This window comes from Microcebus murinus, chromosome 4 (genome assembly GCF_040939455.1).
Source record: "Microcebus murinus isolate Inina chromosome 4, M.murinus_Inina_mat1.0, whole genome shotgun sequence".
In the NCBI taxonomy this organism is placed as follows: Eukaryota; Metazoa; Chordata; class Mammalia; order Primates; family Cheirogaleidae; genus Microcebus; species Microcebus murinus.
This window is the reverse complement of record NC_134107.1, coordinates 108541949-108566134: the sequence shown is the minus strand read 5'-3', so window position 1 is coordinate 108566134 and position 24186 is coordinate 108541949. Positions and strand designations below refer to the sequence as shown.

Below are 24186 nucleotides of genomic sequence, written 5' to 3'. Positions count from 1 at the left end.
GATTGAGTGCAGAATCCACCTGTCTTCTGTTTACGCCATACTGTAAAGAGATTTAACAAAAGTCAAAACACTGACACTCTTGATTTATTTTGTTTTGTAAAGTTAGTTATTTGTAAAATAATGTTAACTTGATAGGTTTATTATTTTTAAATGAAATAATTGACAAATAGTTTTAAATTTCTCAATTTTAATTTCTAACATGGTGTAAATATTGATAGATATAACCCACATAAAGAAAAGTTCTTTGGGGTGGTCAATAATTTTTTATAGTTTAAAGCAGTCCTGAGATGAAAAAGTATGAGAGCCACCGAGCTAGGGAATCAATTTTTTTAAAAGGGATTATTGGAAACAGTTGGGTTGGTGGCATAAAGAATTCTATAAATATTTATAAACAAAATGTTTAAGTTCTTTAATAAAGTATTGCAAGAATATCAAGAAGTGTTTGCAGAGAGTGCTTCACAGAATAGGTGACCTTTGAGTTGAATCTTGAAAGCAAAAGGGCACCCTGTAGAGAAGACAGCCTGGGCGCAGAGAGCACCGCGTGCTGTCCCAGGCTCTGCTAGGCGCCAGTGTGGCTGGTAGGTGCATTGGGGTGGCCTGAGATGACACTCAACGGTTGTGATTAAGCACGCTGAAAACAGGTGGGGGGGGTTGATGAATTTACAGTGGGTGAGGAGTACAGGATAGAGAATGGACTTGTATTTGGTGACCAAGAAGACAGAACCGGAGTCTGAGTAAATAGACCACTGTGTAAGTGAGCTACGTCAGAAATAATGAGGGCCTCTAAGGCGAAGGCAATGGGCATGGAGAGAGGGGCACATCTTCAGAACAGCTTAACATCAGGGAGTGGTAGAGTTGGTGAAGGGTGAGCTTGAGGGTTGAAGGAAATAGAAAAGGAAATGGGGCCAGGTGTGGTGGCTTACACCTGTAATCCTAGCACTCTGGGAGGCTGAGGCAGGTGGATCACTTGAGGTCAGAAGTTGGAAACCAACCTCAGTAAGAGCAAGACCCTATTTTTACTAAAAATAGAAAGAAATTAGCTGGGCAACTAAAAACAGAGAAAATTATCCAGGTGTGGTGGCGCACACCTGTAGTTCCAGCTACTCAGGAGGCTGAGGCAAAAAGATCACTTAGCCCAAGAGTTTGAGGTTGCTGTGAGCTAGGCTGATGCCATGGAATGGGCGACAGAGCAAGATTCTGTCTCAAAAAAAGAAAGAAAAGGAAATGGTCAATTTATCCAATTGAACAAACATTTTGAGGACCTCATTTTCCAGGTGCTATTCTAAGTGCTGGAGATTCACAGAATTCAGCACACTTGCTCTACTCAGATTGCTCTCAAGCCTAGTGGAAAGAGACAAAGCCACAATTGTAGTAGAAAATGAGTTACAGGAACACAGAGGAAAGTTGCATAGCATTTTGGTGATTATTTCTTCTTCCTCTTCCTTTTGTTCCTCTTCCTTTTCCTCCTCCTCTTTTTTGTTCCTTCTTCCCCTTTCTTCTTTCTTCTTTGTTTCTTCTTCTTTCTTTCTTTTAGCTTAGGATGGCTTCCCAGAAGTGGTGGCATGAGCTGAATATTGAGGAGTGTGTAGGAATTAGTCAGGCAGCCAGAATAATGAGGGCTTCTGGCAGTGCAAAAGCATAGCAGCCAGAAGGCTCCATGAAGTTTAAGAAAAATGACTGGTTCAGTTGCCATCCAGTGAGATATGGAAAGCAGAGGTCTGGCGGGGGCTGGGCAGTACAGGAGTGCTGGAGATGGAAGTTCAGCTTTGATTTGGGGTGCTTTGTCTACTCTGAGTGGAGAGCTCTTGGTAATGAATGAGATCGCCCAGAGTTAGGTTGTACATGAGAGCCAATGACTGAAAGTAGAGCTTTTCAAAATCAGTAATTAATGTGCTTAGAAGAAGGATTAGTGAAGGGAAATTGGTAGACCAGAGTCTAAGCATAAAGGAAGTTGTCAGTAACCTGTAGCAGAGGGCACATGAAAGGGAGACTGAAGAGTAGCCATGGGTTCTCATGTTAGGGTGGAGGTTGGTTAGTGTTTGTTGAATGGCCTCCTGTCTAGGTAGGGAAGGGCTGAGGCCCACGGTGGGGCTGGTTGAGCATTAGGTTGGGAGCCCTTCTGGGAACGGCTCAATTGACATGGATGGGTATGAGTTGCCAGAGACGAGCCAGATTTGAGATTTAAAAGCTGGAAGTTCAGAGAATTTCTTCCTCAATCTGTTGGCTTCATGTAATAAACTTCACATAAAATTTTGTGTTATTCTTTTTAAATAAATGTAAAAATATTTGTTGATATTTGTTGCATGAATCTTGTGGTATTTGGACATAAATCATACATAATAAAGTGAGCTACTGCAGCAAAACTCTTGACATATATGGATGGTTTTTTTAAACCAACAACTGATATATTAACAAAACCATTTGAATGCATGTGCTTATTGTGGTATGTGGATGTGTTTATTTTGTTATAGTTCACTTGTTCTCCATGCTTTGAGAATTTCCCTTTTTAAAAAAATTTAATGAGAAAGTCTTATTGATCTCTGTGTGTGTGTACCTGTACACTTTCCCAGAAGTCTAGGAAAAATTAATTGGGGAAGAAGTATATTTTTGTCTTCATTTAAATATATAATATGGTATTGTCTTATGAGTTATATGATCTCATTCAGTGCTATAGGAAGAAGTAAAATGAGAGTTGGTTTAAAAACAACAGGAACATACACAAACACTTTAGTACATCTGAAGCATGTTTTATTTTAAAAAGATTTGAAATATCTAATTCTTAGTGGTATTAGTAGGCTATTGTAAATTTTGGCTCATTTAATATTGCTGTATCTAAGTGCTAGGATGTCATTTTTTCCATTGAAAAAAGGGCAGTGTTTCTATTTTTTTGTCACTGCAACCTTATAAGCTTTGTGTGTATCTGTTATTGGTAACCTATCTCATATATTTGTGTAGAAATTTTATGAGTGATGAGGTTAAGAAAGATCTCAAGTTAGTTGTGGGATTTTATTGTTTTCTTTAAAAAAAAATAAGTATTTTATGAGGGGAAAAGTAAATACAACTTCTTCTATAATAAAAATTAAAATGATCTTTAGTTGGCATCAGATGAGCCATGAGCTAGGAACCTGTGCCAGAGGAGTGTCACATGCCAGAGGAATCCTGGGGCTGCAGAAGTTGATGCCCTTTCAGGGAGGAGCTGATCTGAATAGTTTTGTGTATTTATAGTGACAATTGTACCTTCCTTCTTTTTTCCTAGCCGCTATCTAAATAAGGCTTTTCATATCTGGTCCAAGAAAGATAAATTCTCACCCAATTTTATAAGCAACGTGATATCTCACACTGGCCTGGGACATTCTGCACCAGCCTGGATGCTGCTGTCCAAAATTGCTTGCTCATCACCCAGGCTCGACTACACCAAAATAATAGAGTCCTGGGAGAAAATCACCAGGTTTGTATGTTTATAATTTAGCCATTGATGGACACTCGATATTCTTGGAAACAAAGCTCATGTCTCAAGGAAGCAGCCTATTTCATAGCCATTTGTATACTGAGATTTTTTGTTTAACATCCGGCATAAAAACCAACATGAAAAATAAACAGTCAGGGCCCACATGGTGGCTCATGCCTGTAATCCCAGCACTTTGAAAGGCTAAGGCCAGAGGATCGCTTGAGGCCAGGAATTTGAGGCCAGCCTGGGCAACATAGCAAGACCTTGTCTCTACAAAAAATAAATGAATTAGCCTGGTGTGGTAGCCCACACCTGTTGTCCCAGCAACTTGGAAGACTGAGGTGGAAGGCTTGCTTATGCCCAGGAGTTCAAGGCTGTAGTGAACTATGATCATGCCATTGCCCTCCAGTCTGAGTGACAGTAAAACCCTCTCTTTTAAAAAAAAGAAGAAAGAAAGAAAACTAAGGGTCATTTTTAAGCTGGCAGTTTACTCTTTGTCCAAGTATATTAAGTGCCTTGATGTTCCCACAGATTGACTCCTAAAGCATGCTACCTACCCTACTTCTTCCAATATTAATAATCCTGAACAAAAGGTATTTTTCTGGTAACAAAGTTTAATTTGGTTCTCTCCTAATATTTTTCCTGCCCTTTCTCTAGTCAGCAGAACCCCAATTCAGACACCTTAGGACATATTCTGTGTGTTATTGGGCATATTGCAAAGCATCTTCCTAAGAGTACCCGGGACAAAGTGACTGGTGAGTGTCCACTGGAGAATCTTCTTTGAAGAGGCGTTGCCATTCATTCCAGTTTATATATATATATATGTATATATATATATATGTTTTAAAGTTACACTTCAAAGGATTTGACTTCTTTCTTAGGTGTTATCAAGTGTAAGCTGAATGGATTTCAGTGGTCTCTAGAGTTGATCAGTTCAGCTGTTGATACCCTGCAAAGGCTTTGTAGAGCATCTGCAGAGACAGCAGTGGAGGAAGAGGTATGGCCACAAACTCTGCTTGATATGTTTCTGACTTATTTGTATTTAGATGTCTTATTCTGTTTCAAAGTTTGAGGAGTGGTCTCTATTGATAGAGGACCTATAAAGATGTGTAGTCCCCAGTGGCTGTTGCTACAAGAAGGCAGTGCTATGTGACTAGCTCTTGACATTTCCCAAGAAGATCTGGCTGCTAAAGATACATGGTCCCTAAGGTAGTCACCACCTTGGTTCCAGGGTAGTAAGGTATGCCTGCTGATTGACACTCATTTTCTGGTGAGAACTCTGCAAGGTTATCTTTTGATAAGTTGTAGCCCCAGATGCTTATGATACCTTTGGACATCCTTCTCCTTCATTGCCACTCTTATTCCAAGAACAATCAACAGACAATTTTCCACCTAATCAGGGAGTTCCCTCCAGTCCAGGTTTCTGATCTTTTGATGAGCCATAATTCTGGAAAATGCCTGTCCTGTTACTATGAAGTTACATTTCTCAAATATTTCTTGCTAATATCATGTCCCAAAACTGCCCATGACCTATAGCTAATGTTTTTATATATGCATAAACACAAAGCCAAATCAGGGTTTATGTGAAGTAGAGAGTTACTGTGACTACTCTAAAAGGTATCCATATCAGTATCTCCGAGAAATAATTTTATTGCCATGTATTCTGTTTTTGTCATGAGATATACTCTTAGTGCTAATCATAATGAAAAAATTCAGGGCTAGAGGTTATTAATAATGATTATAGAAATTAAAAATTTAAATAATTGCTGAAATATATTTAAGTTTTCCAGGGAAAAAAATGATTGCTTCATCTAAGCTGCTTATCTACTTTCCCATACTTCCTTTTCTTACATAAATTCATTAGAAAAAGTCCTGCTTTATTATGTTACATTTTCTAACAGGTCTAATAAAACAATGTATTGCAACATTTTTGCTGGAGACTTAAGACAGGTTGGAATTCACTTAGCAAAAAATTACTGACCTATTTTTTGTGTAAATGTCGTCTGGTGTTTTCCAGGTATCTACCTTTCATCACTTATATTGGTGAAAGGGATACTTGCATTATTTGATTTTTCTAACACTTTATCTCAAGACCCAAGAAATTATATGAAAAACTTTTAAATAAGAAACATGACCTAAGTAGAAGGATATTTAAATATCAAACAGTGAAAAAAAGAAAGCTGATACTCTAGTAAGTCTAGTAAGAATGAAGAGGAAATGATATAGGGAAAAATTGGGGAAAGTTTAGATGGCAGATTATGAAACTGCAACCCTGCAAGGTTCAGTGGCACACAGCTTGCTAATGGCAGAGCTAGTGCTAGAACTGAGTTCTCTGATTCCTTCCATTGTTCTTTCAACAGCACTGGCTGGAAAAAGAATTATCTGTATATTGGGAAATCAAGGCCATAAGAAGTCATTTGCTGCTTACTAATGGCCCGTAGTCATTAGGTCAGTAGGCTATATTGTTGTCAGAGCCTGTGAGGAAGGCAAGCGTTGTCTTCAGATTTAGAAACTGAGAGCTAGAAGGGAGGTAGAACTTACTACTGTGTTGGAAAAATTGCCACAGTTTTAGCTTAGCTGACATCACCTCCCTTGGTGGTCAATGAAGGAATAAGACCTTGATATCTTCCTGGATTGTTAGGATATTTTAAACCCATAGGACCTGTTCCCCTAAATACACTTCTCTAATTTTCTTTTCTTTGTAAATGAACGTTCTTTATTTTACTGAGAATAAATTATCCAAAGAATAGATGGTCAAGATACAGTTCAGCAGCAGTGTATTATATATGAGAAGACTTAGGTCTTTGGGCATTTGTGTTATCTGTAAGCTTGGTATGGGTTAATAGTGTCTTATGGCTATCATTAAAATATCAATTAGATCTTGGACCGTATTAATAGAAATAATGTGTAGAATAAGAGGAGTGATGGTCCTGCCCTTTGTCCTGGTTAAATCTATCTTGACACACTCTATACTTCAATATCAGTGACTTTTCAGAGAAATGTTGATAAAATTCAATGTAAGTAGAGGGGAGGAATTAGGTGAGGGGATTACAAAGCAAGTCATGTAAGGCATAGCTGACAGACCTGGAGTGTTTAGCATGAGGAAGGGAGGAATTATATGGGATAGGCTGCCTAAGCTAAATCCAAATATATGAAAGACTTATGTATAAAAGAATTGGATTTATTTGGCATTTCTAAGGAACAGACTGGACCAATGGATAGAAATTGCAAGGGGACAAATTTTGGTCAATTTTGGAGAAAAAAGTTAACTGTGGTCTGTCTCACATGGAGGGGCTTGCCTGAGAACCTGTCCCTAGTCATCAGAGGCATTCACGAGAAGCCAGACAACACCTTGGCGTGAGCTGCTATGTGGAGAGAATCCAGGATTGGATTGACAGCTTTCCTGGATTCTGTCCCAAGCTCTAGTCTCGAGATCTCACACACATTGACCTTTGTCTCATCAGGATAAAGCATATGGATTTTGGAAGCTCTCCCAGCCAACATGGTGGCCCAAATTGTGCAGTCTATTAAAATCTTAAGTGTGGCAGTTCTTTTAAAAGTAATAAAGACAGTAGTTTTAACTATGTTGGGCCAGGTCAGACTAAAAACATTTTGCTCGTAATGCTGGTTTGCCAGCAGTTTGGCCAATAGTCTTGGGCATCTTGCCATGGTGGTGGTGCTGGGCCCTGGACGGTGGTTCACACAGGGTCCTTCCTAGCGTACCTGCAGAGTAGCAAGGAGGCGTGCTTGCAAAGAGACAATTTCAGTGTACTGTAATCATTCCTGAGATGAAAGTAGGCATAGGGGAACATGGAAGAAATGGAGTGGAGCCCTTAGCTCAACTCAAGTGTTTTGAAACTACCTTCTACAGAAAACGAAGTCCTAGCATTCTAGAATGTGGTCAGGAGCTTCCTCCCTTGGCATCGAAGTGTAGTTAGTGTTGAACGCTAGAGGGGACCCCTTTAAGTTAATGTAACCAGTCAGAAACACTGAAAACTTGTCCCTAATCAAGAAATGTCAGAAGAATAACAACTGTTCTTTTTACTTTATGTCTTTTAAAAATAAAGTGTTTATCCCAGTAATTAATTCACTACCTGCATAGGCCAGAAGAACGACAGCTGTTTTCTCTGTTGTTGGAGGAGCATTGCTGTGACAGATCTGTTATACAGTAGGATGCTAGATCTTCCTAAATACTTAACCTTTTGCCCATGTAGGACAAACAGAAGGAAAGATGATATAAACACTGTTCTTTGCAAATTCTGCTTAGCTGATTCTCATGGCCAGACTGCTAAAAGTGTGTCCTTGTGGTTTTGAACAAATTGTTGGAAAGAGGAAAGACACAAAAACAGGCCTTGCAGCATATCCACTTGAGGATTGTAGAGTTTCTTCTGTGAATGTGTCTATGGGTCATCTGGGAGACGTGAGACCCTTCAGAGATGACTTTTGACTTGCCGTAGGAGCTCCTGAAGCAGGTGTGTGGGGATGTGCTCTCCACCTGTGAGCATCGCCTGGCCAACGTTGTTCTGCAGGAAGGTGGAGCAGGAAACCTGGATGAAGACCTGCTGGTAAGCAGCTGCTCTTGCTAACCATTCTTTTCTCTTCCTTATAGCAATGAGGTGTTATTAAAGATGATTTTATAATGTGTACCTTAAATGCTATTAATGAGAAAAGAGCCCTCCTAGCCTAGAGCCTACTCTCTTTTTAGAAGAATTTTTTTATTGATAACCTATTTATGTTTTTCTTACGTACTTACTATCTGGGGGGAAACTTGATGGTAAACACATCATCCAGTTAGATCTCAGATGAAACTTGATTCCAGTAAGGAAAATACAATATGTATTATAAGCTTGGTCAAGTTAAGCTTAGAAATAATAAGGTAAGAAAATAATAAAGTGAATGTATTCTTTATTTTTTTGATTGGTTTGAGTTTTTTAAAAAATTATAACATGTCTTCTGAGCTGTTTGGACATCAGACTGTAGAATTGAGGAATGGTGCTGAGCAGTTGCAAAGTGATGTCTAAAATAAAATGAGAAATTTGACAATTCAAAATACAATGACTCTGGAGCAGCAAAATCATATTACATGGCACCCCTGCTTTAGCCACTGTTTCTATACCACGCAAGAGAGTCCTGTGAGCCAGGGCGTGTTGAGCCAGTTGGCTGTTCTCAGTGGCTGACTATTGACAAAATGTGTTATGACAGTTCTGATTCCAACATCTGACACTGTCCAATAAAGGACATAATGATCTGCTTTTTGATGCCCTTCAGAACAGGCCATCATTTAACCCAAACTGGCCATTTTTCTTGACTATTTAAATGAGTAGAGCACCTCTTTTCTGTGTTCAGTTCCTGCATTGCCAGCCTAGCTCGTGTAGTTCTGATAATCACAGACCAAGTTTAGATTTGTTGAAAGAGAAAAGCATTGTGCCCAGGGCACTACTGTGCACACATCCTTTAATAAAAAGTCTCATTATGAGAATCTGGGCACTTCAGGTAAGATGGCCGTGATATGGGCTTGACTCTTTTAATTTCTGTGGGCAGAGTCACTGCCCACACTAAGAAATATGCTTATTAGGGTCAGTGAGTTTTTCAGCTATTAAATATGTCATCAGAAGCTACTCTTCAATCAAAATATATATGGAGAAGTTTGGCCCTATATATATTGTTTAATTCATGCCTCTTTACATAGGATTTAAATATTTCTTTAATATATTAAGAGATACAGTATGTTTAAGGTTTTTTAAAGCCACATATATCTGTTATTGGCTTTCTTATCCTACAATAAGTGTTTACTTGACATTTTGCCATTCAGTATCACCCTTCAATTTTGGAGGTAAATGAAAAAGAACAATATTATTTAACTGTTAAACTGAATGTCATTAATACACAGTAATGTCAGCTGCGAGGAAGCATAGGTCTCTAAATAGTAAACCATTCTGGAGGACAATTTGGAAATATATTTTAACATGTAAAACAGGCTTGTATACTCTTTAACCCTGGATTTTACTTTTAAGGAAATAGAAGAGCAGTATCCAGGGGAGATGCTTACCAGAGCTCATGTAAACATTTGCAAAGAGTTTCAAACAACTTGTGTTCATTAATAGTGGAATAGTGAAATAAATTATGATGACATCCATGGTTTTTAAATGGCATGTGTATGTAGTCATTAAATTGGCATGAAAGGGTGCCTACTATTCAAAGTAATAATTGCAGACTTCGAAGTAGCATGATTAGTAAGTGTATAAGAAAAGCAAACATAAAGCCATCTGACTATAGAAATACTTTTAAAAAAAGTTGTACATGAAAAATTTTTACAATGGCCATGTATTTTTATGGAACAGAAAGTAATAAATTTTTTTTAATTGAGGGATAAAGTACTCCATGGACATGTCCTTAATCTAGCTAGAGTTAACTTTTCTTTTGCCTTATTTTTACTATAAAACCAATTCTCTTTGTAGGTGAAGTACATTTTTACCTTAGGAGATATAGCTCAACTATGTCCAGCCAGAGTGGAGAAGCGAGTCTGCCTTCTGATTCAGTCCATTCTGGTTGCTTCTGCTGATGTGGATCACTGTAAGGCACTTGAAATCATACTCTGCACCATGCTGTGTTAAGGCTGAGTTAACCGCTGAGGTTTCATCGGTAATCCTTTCTCCCTTCCCTGTAGTACCATCATCTCAAGGTAGCAGTGATGATGCCCCAGCCTGTCACCCACCCTCCCAGGTCAGAGGCTCTGTCATGCCTTCTGTTATTAGAGCACACGCCATCATTACCTTAGGTAAGAAAGCCACGTGGGGAAACGGGGCTTGTGCAGTCAAGTTCTGTGTATAGCTTTTGTCTTAAAAAAAGCCCAGCCATGGTGTGTGCTATGTGCTGCTAAGTGTATGTTTACTCTAGCTCTTGTGATTTGGGGAGATAATTCTGATAGGCGCACCCAGCTCTGCAGGCATAACAGAGCTGTGGATACATGATGAGTTCAAACAATAAAGCCTAGGAAACTGACAGATACCATGGCTCACACTATACCTAATACTAGGAGCCGTCAGGTTGAAAACTACCCAAGAATATAAGACTCAGAATGCTCTCTGTAGGGAGCTTTTGTTTTTTTACTAGGATTGTTTGAATTCATTACAGTTATACTTATTCCTGTAATTTTTTTCAATACCTTCACTTGCCTTTAATGTTCCTGTGATTTTTTTATACTCATAATATAGCACTGTGAAGTCTATTCATCAAGAACTATATGCCTGGCACTGTACTGACTTCTGGAAATGAAAAAATAAATTTGAAGTTCACTCTATAAAAGGAGATGGGTTTTTTTAAAATACTTCTCAGAACAGGTAGATGAACTATTAACAGTATTTCTCCATGAATTCAAATTATTGTTAATCTTTAAAACACTGACCTCTAGGTGCTATAATTTAATTTTTTTCCTCAGAGTGATTGCATATTTTATGATAGATAAGATTTATGAACATTTTTGGGGCCAGGCACGGTGGCTAATGCCTATAATGCCAGCACTTTGGGAGGCCAAGGTGGGAGGATTGCTTGAGGCTGGGAGTTTGAGACCAGCCTGAGTATGAGCAAGACCCCATCTCTACAAAAAAAGAAAGAAACAAACAAAAATTAGCCAGGCATGGTGTCATGTACCTGTAGTCCCAGCTACTGGGGAGATTGAGGCCAGATGATTGCTGGAGCCCAGGAGTTTGAGATTGCAGTGAGCTATGATGATGCTACTGCATTCTAGCTTAGGTGACAGAGTGAGACCCTGTCTCAAAAAAAAAAAAAAAATCTATATATATATAGATATATATAAACTTTTTTTTGTAATAATGGTTATTTTTCAAATACCTAAGACTGCAAATAAGAACAAAACATTCTCCAGACCACAAAGCAAACATACAAATAAAACCCAGCAGCCCTCCTAGCTATGAATAGGAAATAAAATACATGAGATGAACATTCTTTACTACTTACCTAGCTCAAATTTCAAATTCATTACAAGGTATTTAGCTTCTATAGAGTACATGTATAATCAAAAGTAAAATGTATCATCTATTAGGATTTGTTGGTCATTTTCTAGGTAAGTAGATAACTACAAAATTCAAACATTGACTTTAAAAGGAAGATGATTTTATTAGTGTTAAGGAACATCCCATAGTGTATATCTCATGAAACCTTGTGGGAGTTTATTTTTCCTAAAGGTATTTTGAACTTTCTGATATTTAGGGTTAGTCTGTTTGCCTTTAGGTTTTTGTTATTTGTGATTGTGGGCATGATATTTTAACTTTGATTAAGTAAAATCCATAGCAAGATTTCGCTAAAGAAAATTTAGGCATGGAATTAGGATAGAATAGAAACAAGACATCTTCCTCTCTTCTGTGCCAGGTAAGCTGTGCTTACAGCATGAGGATCTTGCAAAGAAGAGCATCCCAACTCTCGTGCGAGAGCTCGAAGTGTGCGAGGATGTAGCTGTCCGTAACAATGTCATCGTGGTGATGTGCGATCTTTGCATCCGCTACACTGTCATGGTGGACAAGTACATTCCCAACATCTCCATGTGTCTGAAGGATTCGGATCCGTTCATCCGAAAGCAGACACTCATCTTGCTTACCAATCTCTTGCAGGTTCGTATGAGGATTAGACCCTTCCTCTCCTTCACCATTGCTTTTGGTTTAGGGAATATTTGAGTAGCATAGGAAATGTGCTTGCTTTGTAGTATAATAGAATCCCAAAATAATCAGTCTCATCTCTGATTTAAGAATATGACTCTACTAATGTAATAGTACAGCCTTTTAAACAGATCATTACTTGTGAATATTCGTTTTGGTGTTTGTTCAGATATCCTTTCAAGCAGTGTGAAGCTTCATCTTTGCAGATAAATGCCATGTGGAGAAAAGCACTCTCAGTAGACAATTAGTTCTAGTTCCATTTCTGTTATTCTCCTAGACCTTGAACAAGCTCATGTTTCTCAGACTTCACTTCTTCATTTGTTAAGTGGAGGTGCTACTGTTTGTGCTGGGCTGGGTCACAGCGTTGCTCTCAGAGTCCATTGAGATGTCTCAGGGCGTGAGACCTTAGGGAACAGCTAGGTTAGCAGCTCTGTAGAGCTCTACAGAGCATTAGATATTTTTATGTATGCTGAAAACATATGTTTGGCCTGTAATGAGGAGAAAACAATATTTGAATTTTAAAAAGAAGATACTTAAGTACTTAAGTTGTATGTCTGCCCTGGTATGTTTCATACACTCATCTTTTCATGAATCACATACCTTATGGAAGCACCAGTGGCTCTCTCCCTCTAAAGCCACGTGCTTTGAGTCATTTTCCTAACGTGGTAGGTGGTCTGATGTGTTCTATGCACATCCTCCTCCACGTCTCTGTAACTAATAAGTGGCACGTGCTCTCATGATGGCCAGGACATGAAAGCCAGTGTGCTGAGCCAGTGCCCCAGAGACAGATCCAGGGCTGGCGGTAGACTTCTAGTGGTATCACTGGAGAACATCCACGGTGGCTGAGTGACTGCGTACAGTGAAGTGTGTACATTAACATACATCCTGAAATATGCCAATTTCTCTTTGTGCAGGAAGAATTTGTGAAATGGAAGGGTTCTCTGTTCTTTCGATTTGTCAGCACTCTGATAGATTCACACCCAGACATTGCCAGGTAATCTTTTCCTCACATGGAAGACTATTAACAGTTTGCTTCATTTCTGGTATACGCTAGATTTCTTTTCCGTCACATTGGTTTAGTGCTGAATTATTTAGGATTTAGTGAACTTTTGGTAGTTGCCAGAAAAGTTAACAGGTTTTATCCTAAGCTATCTAACAGCTTTATTTTGTATGCAAGTTTCAAAGAAAAATTCAGATTCATCATTAAATAATCTCAGCATTGACTACATTTGCTACCATTGTTTGCTCTTCCTAAAGGAGTGATGAAGAACAGTATGTGTCTTTGTCATATTAAACTGTAGAATAGTAGCCACTAAATACTGACTTAGCTGTGTTGATTTCTAAGCCAAATAAATGTTAATTTTGATAAAGAGTTCAGGCTTTCTTTTAAGTGCAGAAATTAAATGCAGAAATTCTAGGAATTAAGATGGAATTACATAGTATGAAATCAATATGCAAATTACAAGGCTCCTTGGAAATGGGTGTTTCTTGAGAATTGGACAGGAGGAAAGTTACTTGGCAATTGTTAATTTCTATCCCTGTATCATTTTTTTTTAAGATTTATTTTCAAGGGGTTGAGAAATGGTCTGATAGAATTTCCTGCCCTAGATTATGTTATATGAATAATTCTTTTTAAGACAAGTCTGCAGTTGGAAAATAGAAGGTTGAATGCCATTTTAAAAGCCACCACAGTGGGGGAAAGGTCTTTATAGAGTTCATTAACTATAAATAGCCTATAATAATGGGTCCCTCTGGTTCTTAATATAGCTACCAATAATTTAGTCTGGGTTCTATGGAAGAATTTCTGCTCAGTTTTCTTTGAGTATAATTTTCCAAGGAGGAACATTTCACATAGCAAACTAGCAGAAGGTTAACATTCTAATTAACATTGTCTAGAGCCAGAAACAAACAGCTAAGACTCACTGTTTCTTTCCTTGCATAATTGGGAAAGGAACCAAGATAGCTATGCAGTACCCTCTTACCTTCATAATGCATTGGGGTAGTACTGACTCCCATGACCCTATTTACACAATGCATACCCCAGAAGCAGGCATAATGACAAGTGCTTGGAATGTGCTCAGATGATGAGCCTGGGAGGTAAGATTGGTTATTTAACCTGCATTTTTCTCATTTTCCCTCACTTTTGTTAGCTGTTATACATGTATATTACAAAGAGCATTAATCAGTGCCTAAAATATAAGCAGAACCTGCATGCATGGGTGGTCAGGGCATCAATCAGAAAGAAATTAGAAGAGCAGGTAAAGAGATACTTTGTATTGTAGTAAGATTATCAGTGCCTTCTAGCATTTTAATACTTTTCCCTAAGTCTTTCCATTTTATGTCTGCATTCTGGGTTTGTTAAAACACATGGTTCAAATATGGACCATGATTTTCAGCTTCAAAAAGCTGATGACTGCATTTGCTAACTGTAATTTATATTACAGTTTGATTTTTTTCCTTTTATTTTTTAGTTGACATGTAATAATTGTGCATATCTATGGAATACAGAGTAATATTTTGATACATATATGCAGCGTGTAATGATGAAATCAGGTAATCAGCATATCCATCACCTCAAATATTTATCATTTCTTTATGTGTGGAATATTCAAAATCCTCTCCTAATGATTTGAAAATATACAATATATTATTGTTAACTGTATTTACCCTAGAGTGCTGTGGGGCAATAGAACTTATTCCTCCTATCTAGCTGTAATTTTGTATCTTTTAACCAACCCTCCCCCTCTCCTTCTCAGCCTCTAATGACCACAGTTCTGCTTTCGACTTCTATGACCTTATCTTTTTTTAGCTCCTATATATGAGTGAGAACATGGTGGTATTTATCTTTCTGTGGCTGACTTGGTCTCCAACATTTTAGGCCAAAGGCTAGGCCTATCTGTTTACATTAAATGCCCTAATGTACATTATTCCTATGTATCTGCTAATGCAGATCTTAGCAAGAGACCAATGTGGCAGAGCCTATTGAATTTTTTTGGTCCAGCTGGATTTCCTAAAGATTCTGGCATGAGCAAGTGATCCTCCTGCCTCAGCCTCCCAAAGTGCTAGGATTACAGGGCGTGAGCCACTGCGCCCAGCTTATATGACATTTTTAATTGGTCAGATAAAGCCCAAATTTGAAAGCTACAAAATTGTATGATATATTTTCCCATCTGCCCACTAGGTGGTGGCCTTGTAGTACAGTAATCACAGAGCGATGGCTAGTAACAAGTGGATTCAGTTTAAATGGGCAACTGCTGCAGAGGTACAAGGAGGCAGGGCAGAGAGAGTCAAGGCAAAAAAAGTACTCAAATAATGGACCATTGAGTTGAGATAGAAAAGACAAAGATGGCTTGGTTTGGGAGGAAAGGGGGTTACTCACCTGCGTGGAGGAGTTAGTGGAGTTGTGGAACAAGTTGGATGGGGCCGAGGAAGTCAGACAGCTGGAAGGATCAGCAGGCTGCCCATGAGTGTGTGCTGACAGGGTCCAGGACGTGGCTGTGCATGGTGATGTGGAGTACAGATGAGGTGACTGCAGGCAGTGAAGATAGAAATTTCGGGTGTTACATGAGCGCATCTGTATGGAGTCCTGCTGTGCTTTGAATGGAGTGAAAAACTAGGAGAGTAGAGAGCACAGTAGGCAGGTACAGAGGCTCCAGCAGAAAGGGCTAGAGGCCATCAGCTGGACCAGGTGGGGAAAGCATTGTGTGTCTGTGTCTGTGTGTCTGTTGTAGCCAGTGGCCAAGACTCACTCCCCTCCCTTCCCTGTACCTTTTTCTAGCTTCCGTGTTCTTCAGACCACTTTTGGTGGCACACTGTCTTGTATATAAGGCATCAGTCTGTCCCCTACGTATGGGCTTCCTGAGGGCTGGAGGGGTGTTTTACTGCTATATCCCTGACAACCGAAAGGGAGCTTGAAACCAAGCAGACCTAATGAACATTTGGTAAATGAATGAATGAAGATATTAGGGCTCCGTGAAATGTGGTCCTCATCCTCTATGGGATGTGAGAGATGAAACAGCCTCCCTTTGACAGGGGCAGTAAGAGAAATGGTGTCCTTGGGGGAGAGCCAACTGTCGTTTATGAAGAGGAAGTACAGTGAGTGCTCTTAATCACTTACAGAGGGTAAGGGCTTGATTCATCATGGAACCTGGAGTGCAGAATATACAGTAGAAAGGTTCAAGGCAAGAGCACAAAGTCATGGGATGTCAGATGAGGAGAAAAGAAACAGCAATATAGGGATGAGATAGATGTGAGAGCCTAGATAGATAACAGGAGAGGCTTGGATGTGGGAAATGCTTGCTTCAGGCCTCAGACAGAGTTCTGGTATCAGTGGGTCTGAGCCCTCAGTCCTACCCTGAGTAAACAGATGTTGTAGGCCAGATGAGAAACATAAATTCATTAGTGCAGACTTTGTTGAACAGATAAAGTCCTGGTAAATGCAGCAACCAAGATGAGTCCTGGATATTACACTTCGACTGTGGCTTCTGGCTTCTCAGGATAGAAAGCTCTATGATGCTACTTTCAGCCTTGGTATACTTTTTATGTTGCTATTAAATTTATCTGTATAATTAGTTAAGCTGTTTTTCACTAGGGCTTATACTCTACAGTATTTTTCCAGCTGGTCACCTTTGCCTGTGTGGATTCCTGACCTAGCCTAGTAGACTGGCATTTGACATCAAGTTATTGCTCAAAGCAGCTCCTCCTCTTCCTGAAGAATTACTGACTTTATCTGGTTTTACATTTTCATATAAAATGGCTTTAGATCTAAAGAGAAAGTTCAGGTAGACTTGGCAACTGCTGTGCATGGTAGATTAACTATAATAAAATGCCACAGAAGGTGCATTCTTGTTGTTTGTTTCTTTGGGGCATGTTTTTTTTTTTCTTTTTTTTTTTTTAATTTTTTTTTTTATTTCGGCATATTATGGGGGTACAGATTTTAAGGTTTCAGTAAATGCCCATTTCCTCCCCTCCCCCCACAAGTCTTAGTCTCCAGCATGACCATCTGGGGATGTTTTTATTTAGTGGTTTTCTCCATTCTTGGCACAGTTTACCAAAGTAACCCTTATTTAGAAGGAACTTCATCTGATGTTGTGACCTTCTTTGTCTCTCAAATCTGGGTTGCTAAACATCATAGTTTGTACAAAATATACCAACTACTCTTAGATCAAACAGGTACTTCTAGCTGGCCTTAAGTGAATTTTTCCTCAGGGAATTCCATTTTTTTAAATAGAGTTTTATTCTGTTTTCATATTTGTGAAAGTCAAGCTGCCTCCTTTTTTCCTAGGTGAATAGTCCAAGTGTGATTATCTGCAGTGAGATTTTTATTGAGGCTTACTTCCATCATGATTTCTCAGCTACCTTCTCTGACTTTTAATTGTTGCGTATGCTATGAATGCAAATGCATTTGAATGTTAGCCTAAGGAACAACAGTAGGGGAAGAGAAACATAAATCTCCCGTCAAGTCCTAATGTACTCCACAGCCATGCGTAAGCCGCAGGGATTGTGGAGAACTGGCTAGTGTTCCTGCATGGGTGGAATTGCATCTGAGCTCTGAAATGAAATTAAAACATTGTTCTTGGTAGTACGAATGGACCACAGTGAGCCCTGCACTACCTTAGGTTGACCCCTGAGCAAAACCCAGCACTTTCGCATTCTCTCAGCTGCTATCATGATAAAACAGAAACTGTCCCGTAGCTATAGTTGAACAGTTTGGCTTTTGTCTATTTACATTTGGCTTTGGAAACCTTCATCAGGTGCTGGTGGCAGCCGTGCCCCTCGTGTGGCACTGCACGATGTGTTGGAGGCACCTGTGGAGGGAGAGCGCCCTGGGCTCCTGAGAGTTGGTTACTTGGAGGACAGTGCTTGCCCTATTGATCCAGACTGTGAGGCTCTTGTCATTAATCCTATTGAAAAAAAGTTCCAGTTACTAAAATTGGTTTCTGTTCATTATTGTGGACAACAAACTTGAAGTGGGGGTATGAAGGCCAGGTGTTTTCTTTCAGGTGACCATTGTCATTGCATCAGCCTTAAGGACCCTGGCTTCTACTTGAAAACGCAGTTTTAGGTGGTTGGTTGGTTTTCCCACTTGAAGTACAGCTGGGTAACAGCACCTTGCGTGAATTTTGAAAGGAAACCTGGTAGAGAAAGCTTTGTACTAACCTTGGATTCAGAAAGAAGCTGGAGAGTGAGGACGGACCAAATAAGCTAAACTTCTCTCTCACGTCTGACCTGATAAAGCTGCTTGTTGAGATAGACTTATCTATCCGTCACCGTTCCGTACAGCTCTGTTCTGCTTGGCAGAGTTCTTGGTGTATTCAGAAGCTGTTGGAGAATAGCAAATGGTCTCTTTTGTTTCTCCTTCCTTACAGCTTTGGGGAGTTTTGCCTGGCTCATCTGTTGCTGAAGAGGAACCCTGTCATGTTCTTCCAGCACTTCATCGAGTGTATTTTCCACTTCAATAACTATGAGAAGCATGAGAAGTATAACAAGTTCCCCCAGTCAGAGAGGTCAGTGAAGCCGCTGAGGTGGTCTCCTTGTCTCTTGGTAAGAGCCGGGGAGCCTCGGGAGGGGTCTGGCTATTTTGTACACAGTAGTTGGACACAGACCTGACCCAGGTATTCATTGTGGTGGTGGTTATTTTCCTTGGCAGGATGGCGTAAGGACTCCTGAGGATAGATTTCTAAGGGAGTGTCTGTGATGAGCACTGAGATCTCAGCAGTGGGCTCAAGCCTTTGGCATGCAGCTTTTAGGATGCCTTAAAATGTTGTATTAAGTCCTTGTCACCCATGCCCATGTGATGCAGTAAAATTGTCCTGTTCTGCCACAGAGAGAAGCGGCTGTTCTCACTGAAGGGAAAGTCAAATAAGGAGAGACGAATGAAAATCTACAAATTTCTTCTAGAGCACTTCACAGATGAACAGCGATTCAATATCACTTCCAAAATCTGCCTTAGTATTTTGGGTAGGCTTGGTGTGTTTGGGATAAAACGTGTGTTTAAAAATGCAGCCCTGTGTTGATAATCGCCCAGCAGGTCTGTAGCAAGTGACAGGAAGACCTCTGTCATCTTGTCCTTGTTTGGCATGGGCTATACCCAGGCAGCCCCCAGTGGCCCTGGCTCTGTGAATTGCACTTTCCCCGTGGGCTGGAGCATTTCTCAGAAGATGGTCTTGTGCGCTTTCTCCCAGCGTGCTTCGCCGACGGCATCCTGCCCCTGGACCTGGAAGCCAGCGAGTTACTCTCAGACACATTTGAGGTCCTCAGCTCAAAGGAGATCAAGCTTTTGGCAATGAGATCTAAACCGGATAAGGACCTCCTTGTGGAAGAAGATGACATGGCCTTGGCAAATGTAGTCATGCAGGAAGCCCAGAAGAAGCTCATCTCACAAGTTAGTGTGTTGTTCTTCCCTAAATAGGCCTGCTCACACCCCTGTGCTTCCCATCTGCCCCCAAAATCTTGATGGTATACCCAAGATCCTGATTTCATTCTTGCTGGTGGCCTTAGCTCTTGCCCAGGTGGTGATGATTCTCAAATCTGCGTTTCCAGCTCCACCTTCTCTCTGAGCCTGATCCCAGTTCTGCTTGCTGCCCGGATGTGCCACAGGCACCGCGGACTTACTGTGTCAAAACCGAGTCAGTCCTCCCTTCCTCCTTCTTCCTTCTCCCTTCACTCCTCCTTCTCCCACAGTCGGTTGTGAAGAAGGGAACCTTTATCTACCAAGTTATCCAGAAGGGAGCCTGGTACCACCGCAGAATGGAGTCTGGCTTGCCAAGCGGTGCTCTGTTTGAGAGCTCTGTTCGAATGGCTTTGAGGGGAGCTCAGTTGCCACAGTCCTCACCAGGCCCAGTGTCTCGTGCCTGACCTGGATCACTGATTTGTATTTCCCACCTGACCCCTGAAGGCTTTGACCCCAAAGAAGTAGACTTTGATCACATCTACTTTGCTAAGAGATCCTGCTTTTTTTTATCATACAGATCTGTCTCTGTGGTTCTGACTTTGTTTGAGCCTGTGCCATATCCAGTAGTTTTCTTTTTCTTTTTTTTTTTTTTGAGACAGAGTCTCACTTTGTTGCCCAGGCTAGAGTGAGTGCCATGGCGTCAGCCTAGCTCACAGCAACCTCAAACTCCTGGGCTCAAGCAGTCCTCCTGCCTCAGCCTCCTGAGTAGCTGGGACTACAGGCATGTGCCACCATGCCCGGCTAATTTTTTTTCTAGATATATTAGTTGGCCAATTAATTTCTTTCTATTTATAGTAGAAACGGGGTCTCGCTCTTGCTCAGGCTAGTTTCGAACTCCTGACCTCGAGCAATCCACCCGCCTCGGCCTCCCAGAGTGCTAGGATTATAGGCGTGAGCTACTACGCCCGGTCTCCAGTAGTTTTCTTAACACCCTATTTCTAGTTTGTTTCCATTGCAGGCCATGCACCACCTTGCTGCCAGAACAGTCTTTCTTAAGTCCAGATTTGATCATTTATTCTCCTACTTAAAATAGACTAGAGGCAGGTCAACTGCAAGGGGCAGTGGGAGCTTTTGGGTCATGGATTGTGGGCCTGTGGTGCTGGTTATTTAGTGTAGACTTCTGTCAAAACTTACAAAACTGTTCACTTAAAATGAATGGGAAAATTTATGGTATATAAGTTATGCCTCACTGATGATATCTTTTAAAACTATGTTGGTGGCTTCCTGTTGTCTTATACATAAAACCCTGATTCTTCTTCAAGGGCACATGGAACTCCTGGTGTTCCCTCCAGCCCTCCCTCTGTCCTTGCTCCTGGCTGCTGTGCACTGCTTCTCCTGCCCCCGCATCCCCTCACACCCTCAGTGTCACCTTCTCCAGTGCGCGCCTTCCCAGGCATCCCACCTTTATACTTACACCCCCAGCACCCTGCCACTCATCACCTCATGCCATTTACTGTGACAGACGTACACTGGCGTAGGAGCAGCCACAGGGCAGGGATTCTTGGCATCATTTCTGGATCCCTGGAGGTTATCTCTCTGCCTGGAACAGAGAAGATGCTTGATAATACTTGAATGAACACATTTAAACCACTTTTTAAGACTAAACTAAACTACCAACTGCTCAGATTCAATTTTATTCAATTGTTTATCTCTCTACATATTACCCTCCTGTTTCAGGAACTCTGATAAGACTTTTTAGAAATCAGTGGTTTACAAGAAAGAAACATACATGAGATTTTAAATGAGAAGAAAGAGTACTTTTAGCTTCACAAGGATAAAACTTACATATATGTACTATAATGAACTATTTTTAATTCTAAGAAATTTATTGCAAAATATTTGTGGTTAGTGATCATTCAAGGTAAAGATCTTGAAGACTTGCTCAAATTTAGGTACTACATAAATATGTAGAACTTCCTGAATGTGTGCAAAATTACACATACAGATAGAGAAAGAGAGAGAGAAACAAAGCTGGCTGTCTTCATGCCTAACCATTGTTAGACCATTGTCCTTTCACCAGCAGGAATAAAGAATGTCTCTCTGGGCAGCCAGTGTGACCTGGTTTTCATTCCAAAAGGGAGGATGTCAAATGGAGGGACTGAATGTGGAGCATGAACCCAGGCTCATGATGGGTTTGTTTGGAGATTTAGAGCTTTTTGCCAAGTTACTTAACATATTTCTAATTCCTTTTGCTCAGTCAGAAAATATGACTAGTATTTATCCTGCCCTACTTTACAAAGCCTTCTTAGTGTTTTGAGGTAATGCTTATAAAGTCTCCAGGAAAAAAGCAGGGAGTCTTACACAGTGCCAGTATCATAATCAAAAGTAAAAAATAAACTTAACATAGTATGATAGATTGCCTCTACTAAAAGAACTAGATCAAGGAAAATTCTTTGCCTTTCAGAAGTTTATACATCTAAGGCATGCCTTTGTTTGTGTTACTGCAGGTTCAGAAGAGGAATTTCATAGAAAATATTATTCCAATTATCATCTCCCTGAAGACTGTGTTGGAGAAAAATAAGATCCCAGCCTTGCGGGAACTCATGAACTATCTCAGGGTAAGGATGAGCTTGTGCTTTTGGGGTCATTGTCCCCCTGCAGCTCATCACTGAGGATCTTCTGCCAGTTGTGATGGTTCTGTTAGTGGATGATAACTCCAAATGCTACAAAACCCAATATTACCTTGGTTTGTGTAGAGAGACACTTGCCAGACAGGCCTGTGGCTAGGGAGGAGAAGATGGAGAGTTTGACTGTGGGTTCCACTGAAGTCACCCCTGCCCTTTTCCACACAGCTGGGCTTCTAAGAGCTGACCCTCTGTGCTGAGGCAGGCACATCCTTGGTGGGATTAGATTCCATATTGAAGACCTTCTAAGCTGGGGTCAGAACAAAGTCATCATCGTAGGTCAGCCTAGGGAGGGGTAAAATGAAGGTTGGTCATCATATTTAATTTCAGGGTGTTTACCTCTAACACAGTCTTAGGTTGACAAGTCAGGAAATATAATAGATGCCCCATAGTGACTGCCTCAGGGTCTGCCACAACCAGCCTGGCTTCGCTGTTTGCGTAGCAGGGGCACTGTGAGAAGGCCCAGTCTGGGCAAAGCCAAGATGTATTGACTTACAGTGCAGAACCAAGTGAGGCCTCGGGCCTTTCTGCAAAATCTGCTATTCAGAAAGAAATGCAATATTTTTTTTTATTTAATTCAACAGAGTTATTTCTTTGTTGATGTTATGTGCTTTTCTTTCTCAAAAAATACTGTGAATTTTTTTTCCAAAAAGGCTAAATGAAATTATTGAATGTAGTTTTTCAAATAGCTTTTTACCCAGAGAAGCTAAAGTGGGAAGGAAGCATTGTATGGCAAAAATAAGAACTTCTAATTATTCTTATATTTCTGTTGCCCTGTTTTAGACCTCAGAAAGGAAAAAGAAAGAGCTTAGATCCCAAATAGACTACTTAAACATTCAAGAAAAGGAAGTCTATCTCTTGTTTCTAGGCACATGTTCAGAGGATGGCCACACAGTTGCTTGATAGTACAGTGATTCTCTTCTTTAGCCTGTGGAACCCACTCTGAGTGGCAACTGGAGAGATGATGGATTGCCTTCTCTTTGTTGGGATTTCCCTCCTGGTTGGAGTTGCAATAGAAATTTTTTAGCAAAGTGGCCTTGTCCCTAGTAGACCTCTTTAAGACCTAAGAATGTTCTTACCCAGATATGATAAAAGATTTTCTAGAAAATCTTCAGAAGAGGACACAAAAAATTGGATTTGAGCCTTTGTTCTCATCCCCTGTGAGCCTATGGGGAAAGCTAATGTAGGCAGATGAGCAGCTTTTAGACTGCACTGCTTCCTGAGACTTGCTCCAGTGAAAACCTTGGAGATTTCTTGCTAACTGGCAGATAGACAAGAAGTTTCCCAAGAGATCAGAACCGTTGGTTAATATCTCACATCATGTTCACCTGCTTCTGTGGTCTTCATAAGTATGTATGGTTGGCGTTTCCTCAGAATATTCCATTATACCTGTTAGTTAGTATAATGGAAATAGTCTGTTTTCAGTAATGTAAATCTTCATTTGCTCATAATATGAAGATTCCATTCCAAAAAAAGTGTTAAATGGAGAAAGGGGAACACTTACACATTGTTGCTGTGAATGTAAAGTAGTACAGCCACTACGGAGAACAGTAATTTTATAAACAATTATAAATAATTATTTATAAATAATAATAATTACTTATAATTGATATTATTATTTATCAAGTCATGTTGGAGACCTTATGTTTTTATTCAAGAAAACATTAAAGGATGCTTCTGGGTCTGTTTCAGGAGGTTATGCAGGATTACCGAGACGAAGTCAAGGATTTCTTTGCAGCTGACAAACAACTGGCATCAGAACTTGAGTATGACATGAAGAAGTATAACGAACAGCTAGCCCAGGAGCAAGAGCTGGCGAAGCAAGCAGATGTGAGCAGGATGGCTGAAGGCACCGATGCAGTGCCAGCAGTGCAGGTAGCTGTGAGGCCTGCCTTCAGCTTGCCCTGACTCCCAGTCTGCTCTCTGCTGTCAGTCTGTCCAACATTTCTTAAAATTCACATATGATCAGAGGTTGGTCAGAGCTAGACC

General features: G+C 40.3%; 1 protein-coding gene across 2 annotated transcripts in view; it reads left to right on the top strand.

Moving 5' to 3' along the window:
* NCAPD3 (non-SMC condensin II complex subunit D3) overlaps nucleotides 1-24186 on the top strand; it is a 69399-nt gene that overhangs the window by 37130 nt on the left and 8083 nt on the right. For both annotated transcript variants that reach the window (XM_076002662.1, XM_076002661.1), the window contains exons 17-29: nucleotides 3257-3448; nucleotides 4106-4203; nucleotides 4330-4445; nucleotides 7906-8013; nucleotides 9907-10021; nucleotides 10116-10226; nucleotides 11837-12075; nucleotides 13035-13114; nucleotides 18489-18626; nucleotides 18947-19080; nucleotides 19305-19504; nucleotides 22021-22131; nucleotides 23890-24072. In XM_076002662.1, the coding sequence (XP_075858777.1) occupies nucleotides 3257-3448; nucleotides 4106-4203; nucleotides 4330-4445; nucleotides 7906-8013; nucleotides 9907-10021; nucleotides 10116-10226; nucleotides 11837-12075; nucleotides 13035-13114; nucleotides 18489-18626; nucleotides 18947-19080; nucleotides 19305-19504; nucleotides 22021-22131; nucleotides 23890-24072 (1825 nt within the window). The remainder of the gene's footprint in view (nucleotides 1-3256; nucleotides 3449-4105; nucleotides 4204-4329; nucleotides 4446-7905; nucleotides 8014-9906; nucleotides 10022-10115; nucleotides 10227-11836; nucleotides 12076-13034; nucleotides 13115-18488; nucleotides 18627-18946; nucleotides 19081-19304; nucleotides 19505-22020; nucleotides 22132-23889; nucleotides 24073-24186) is intronic.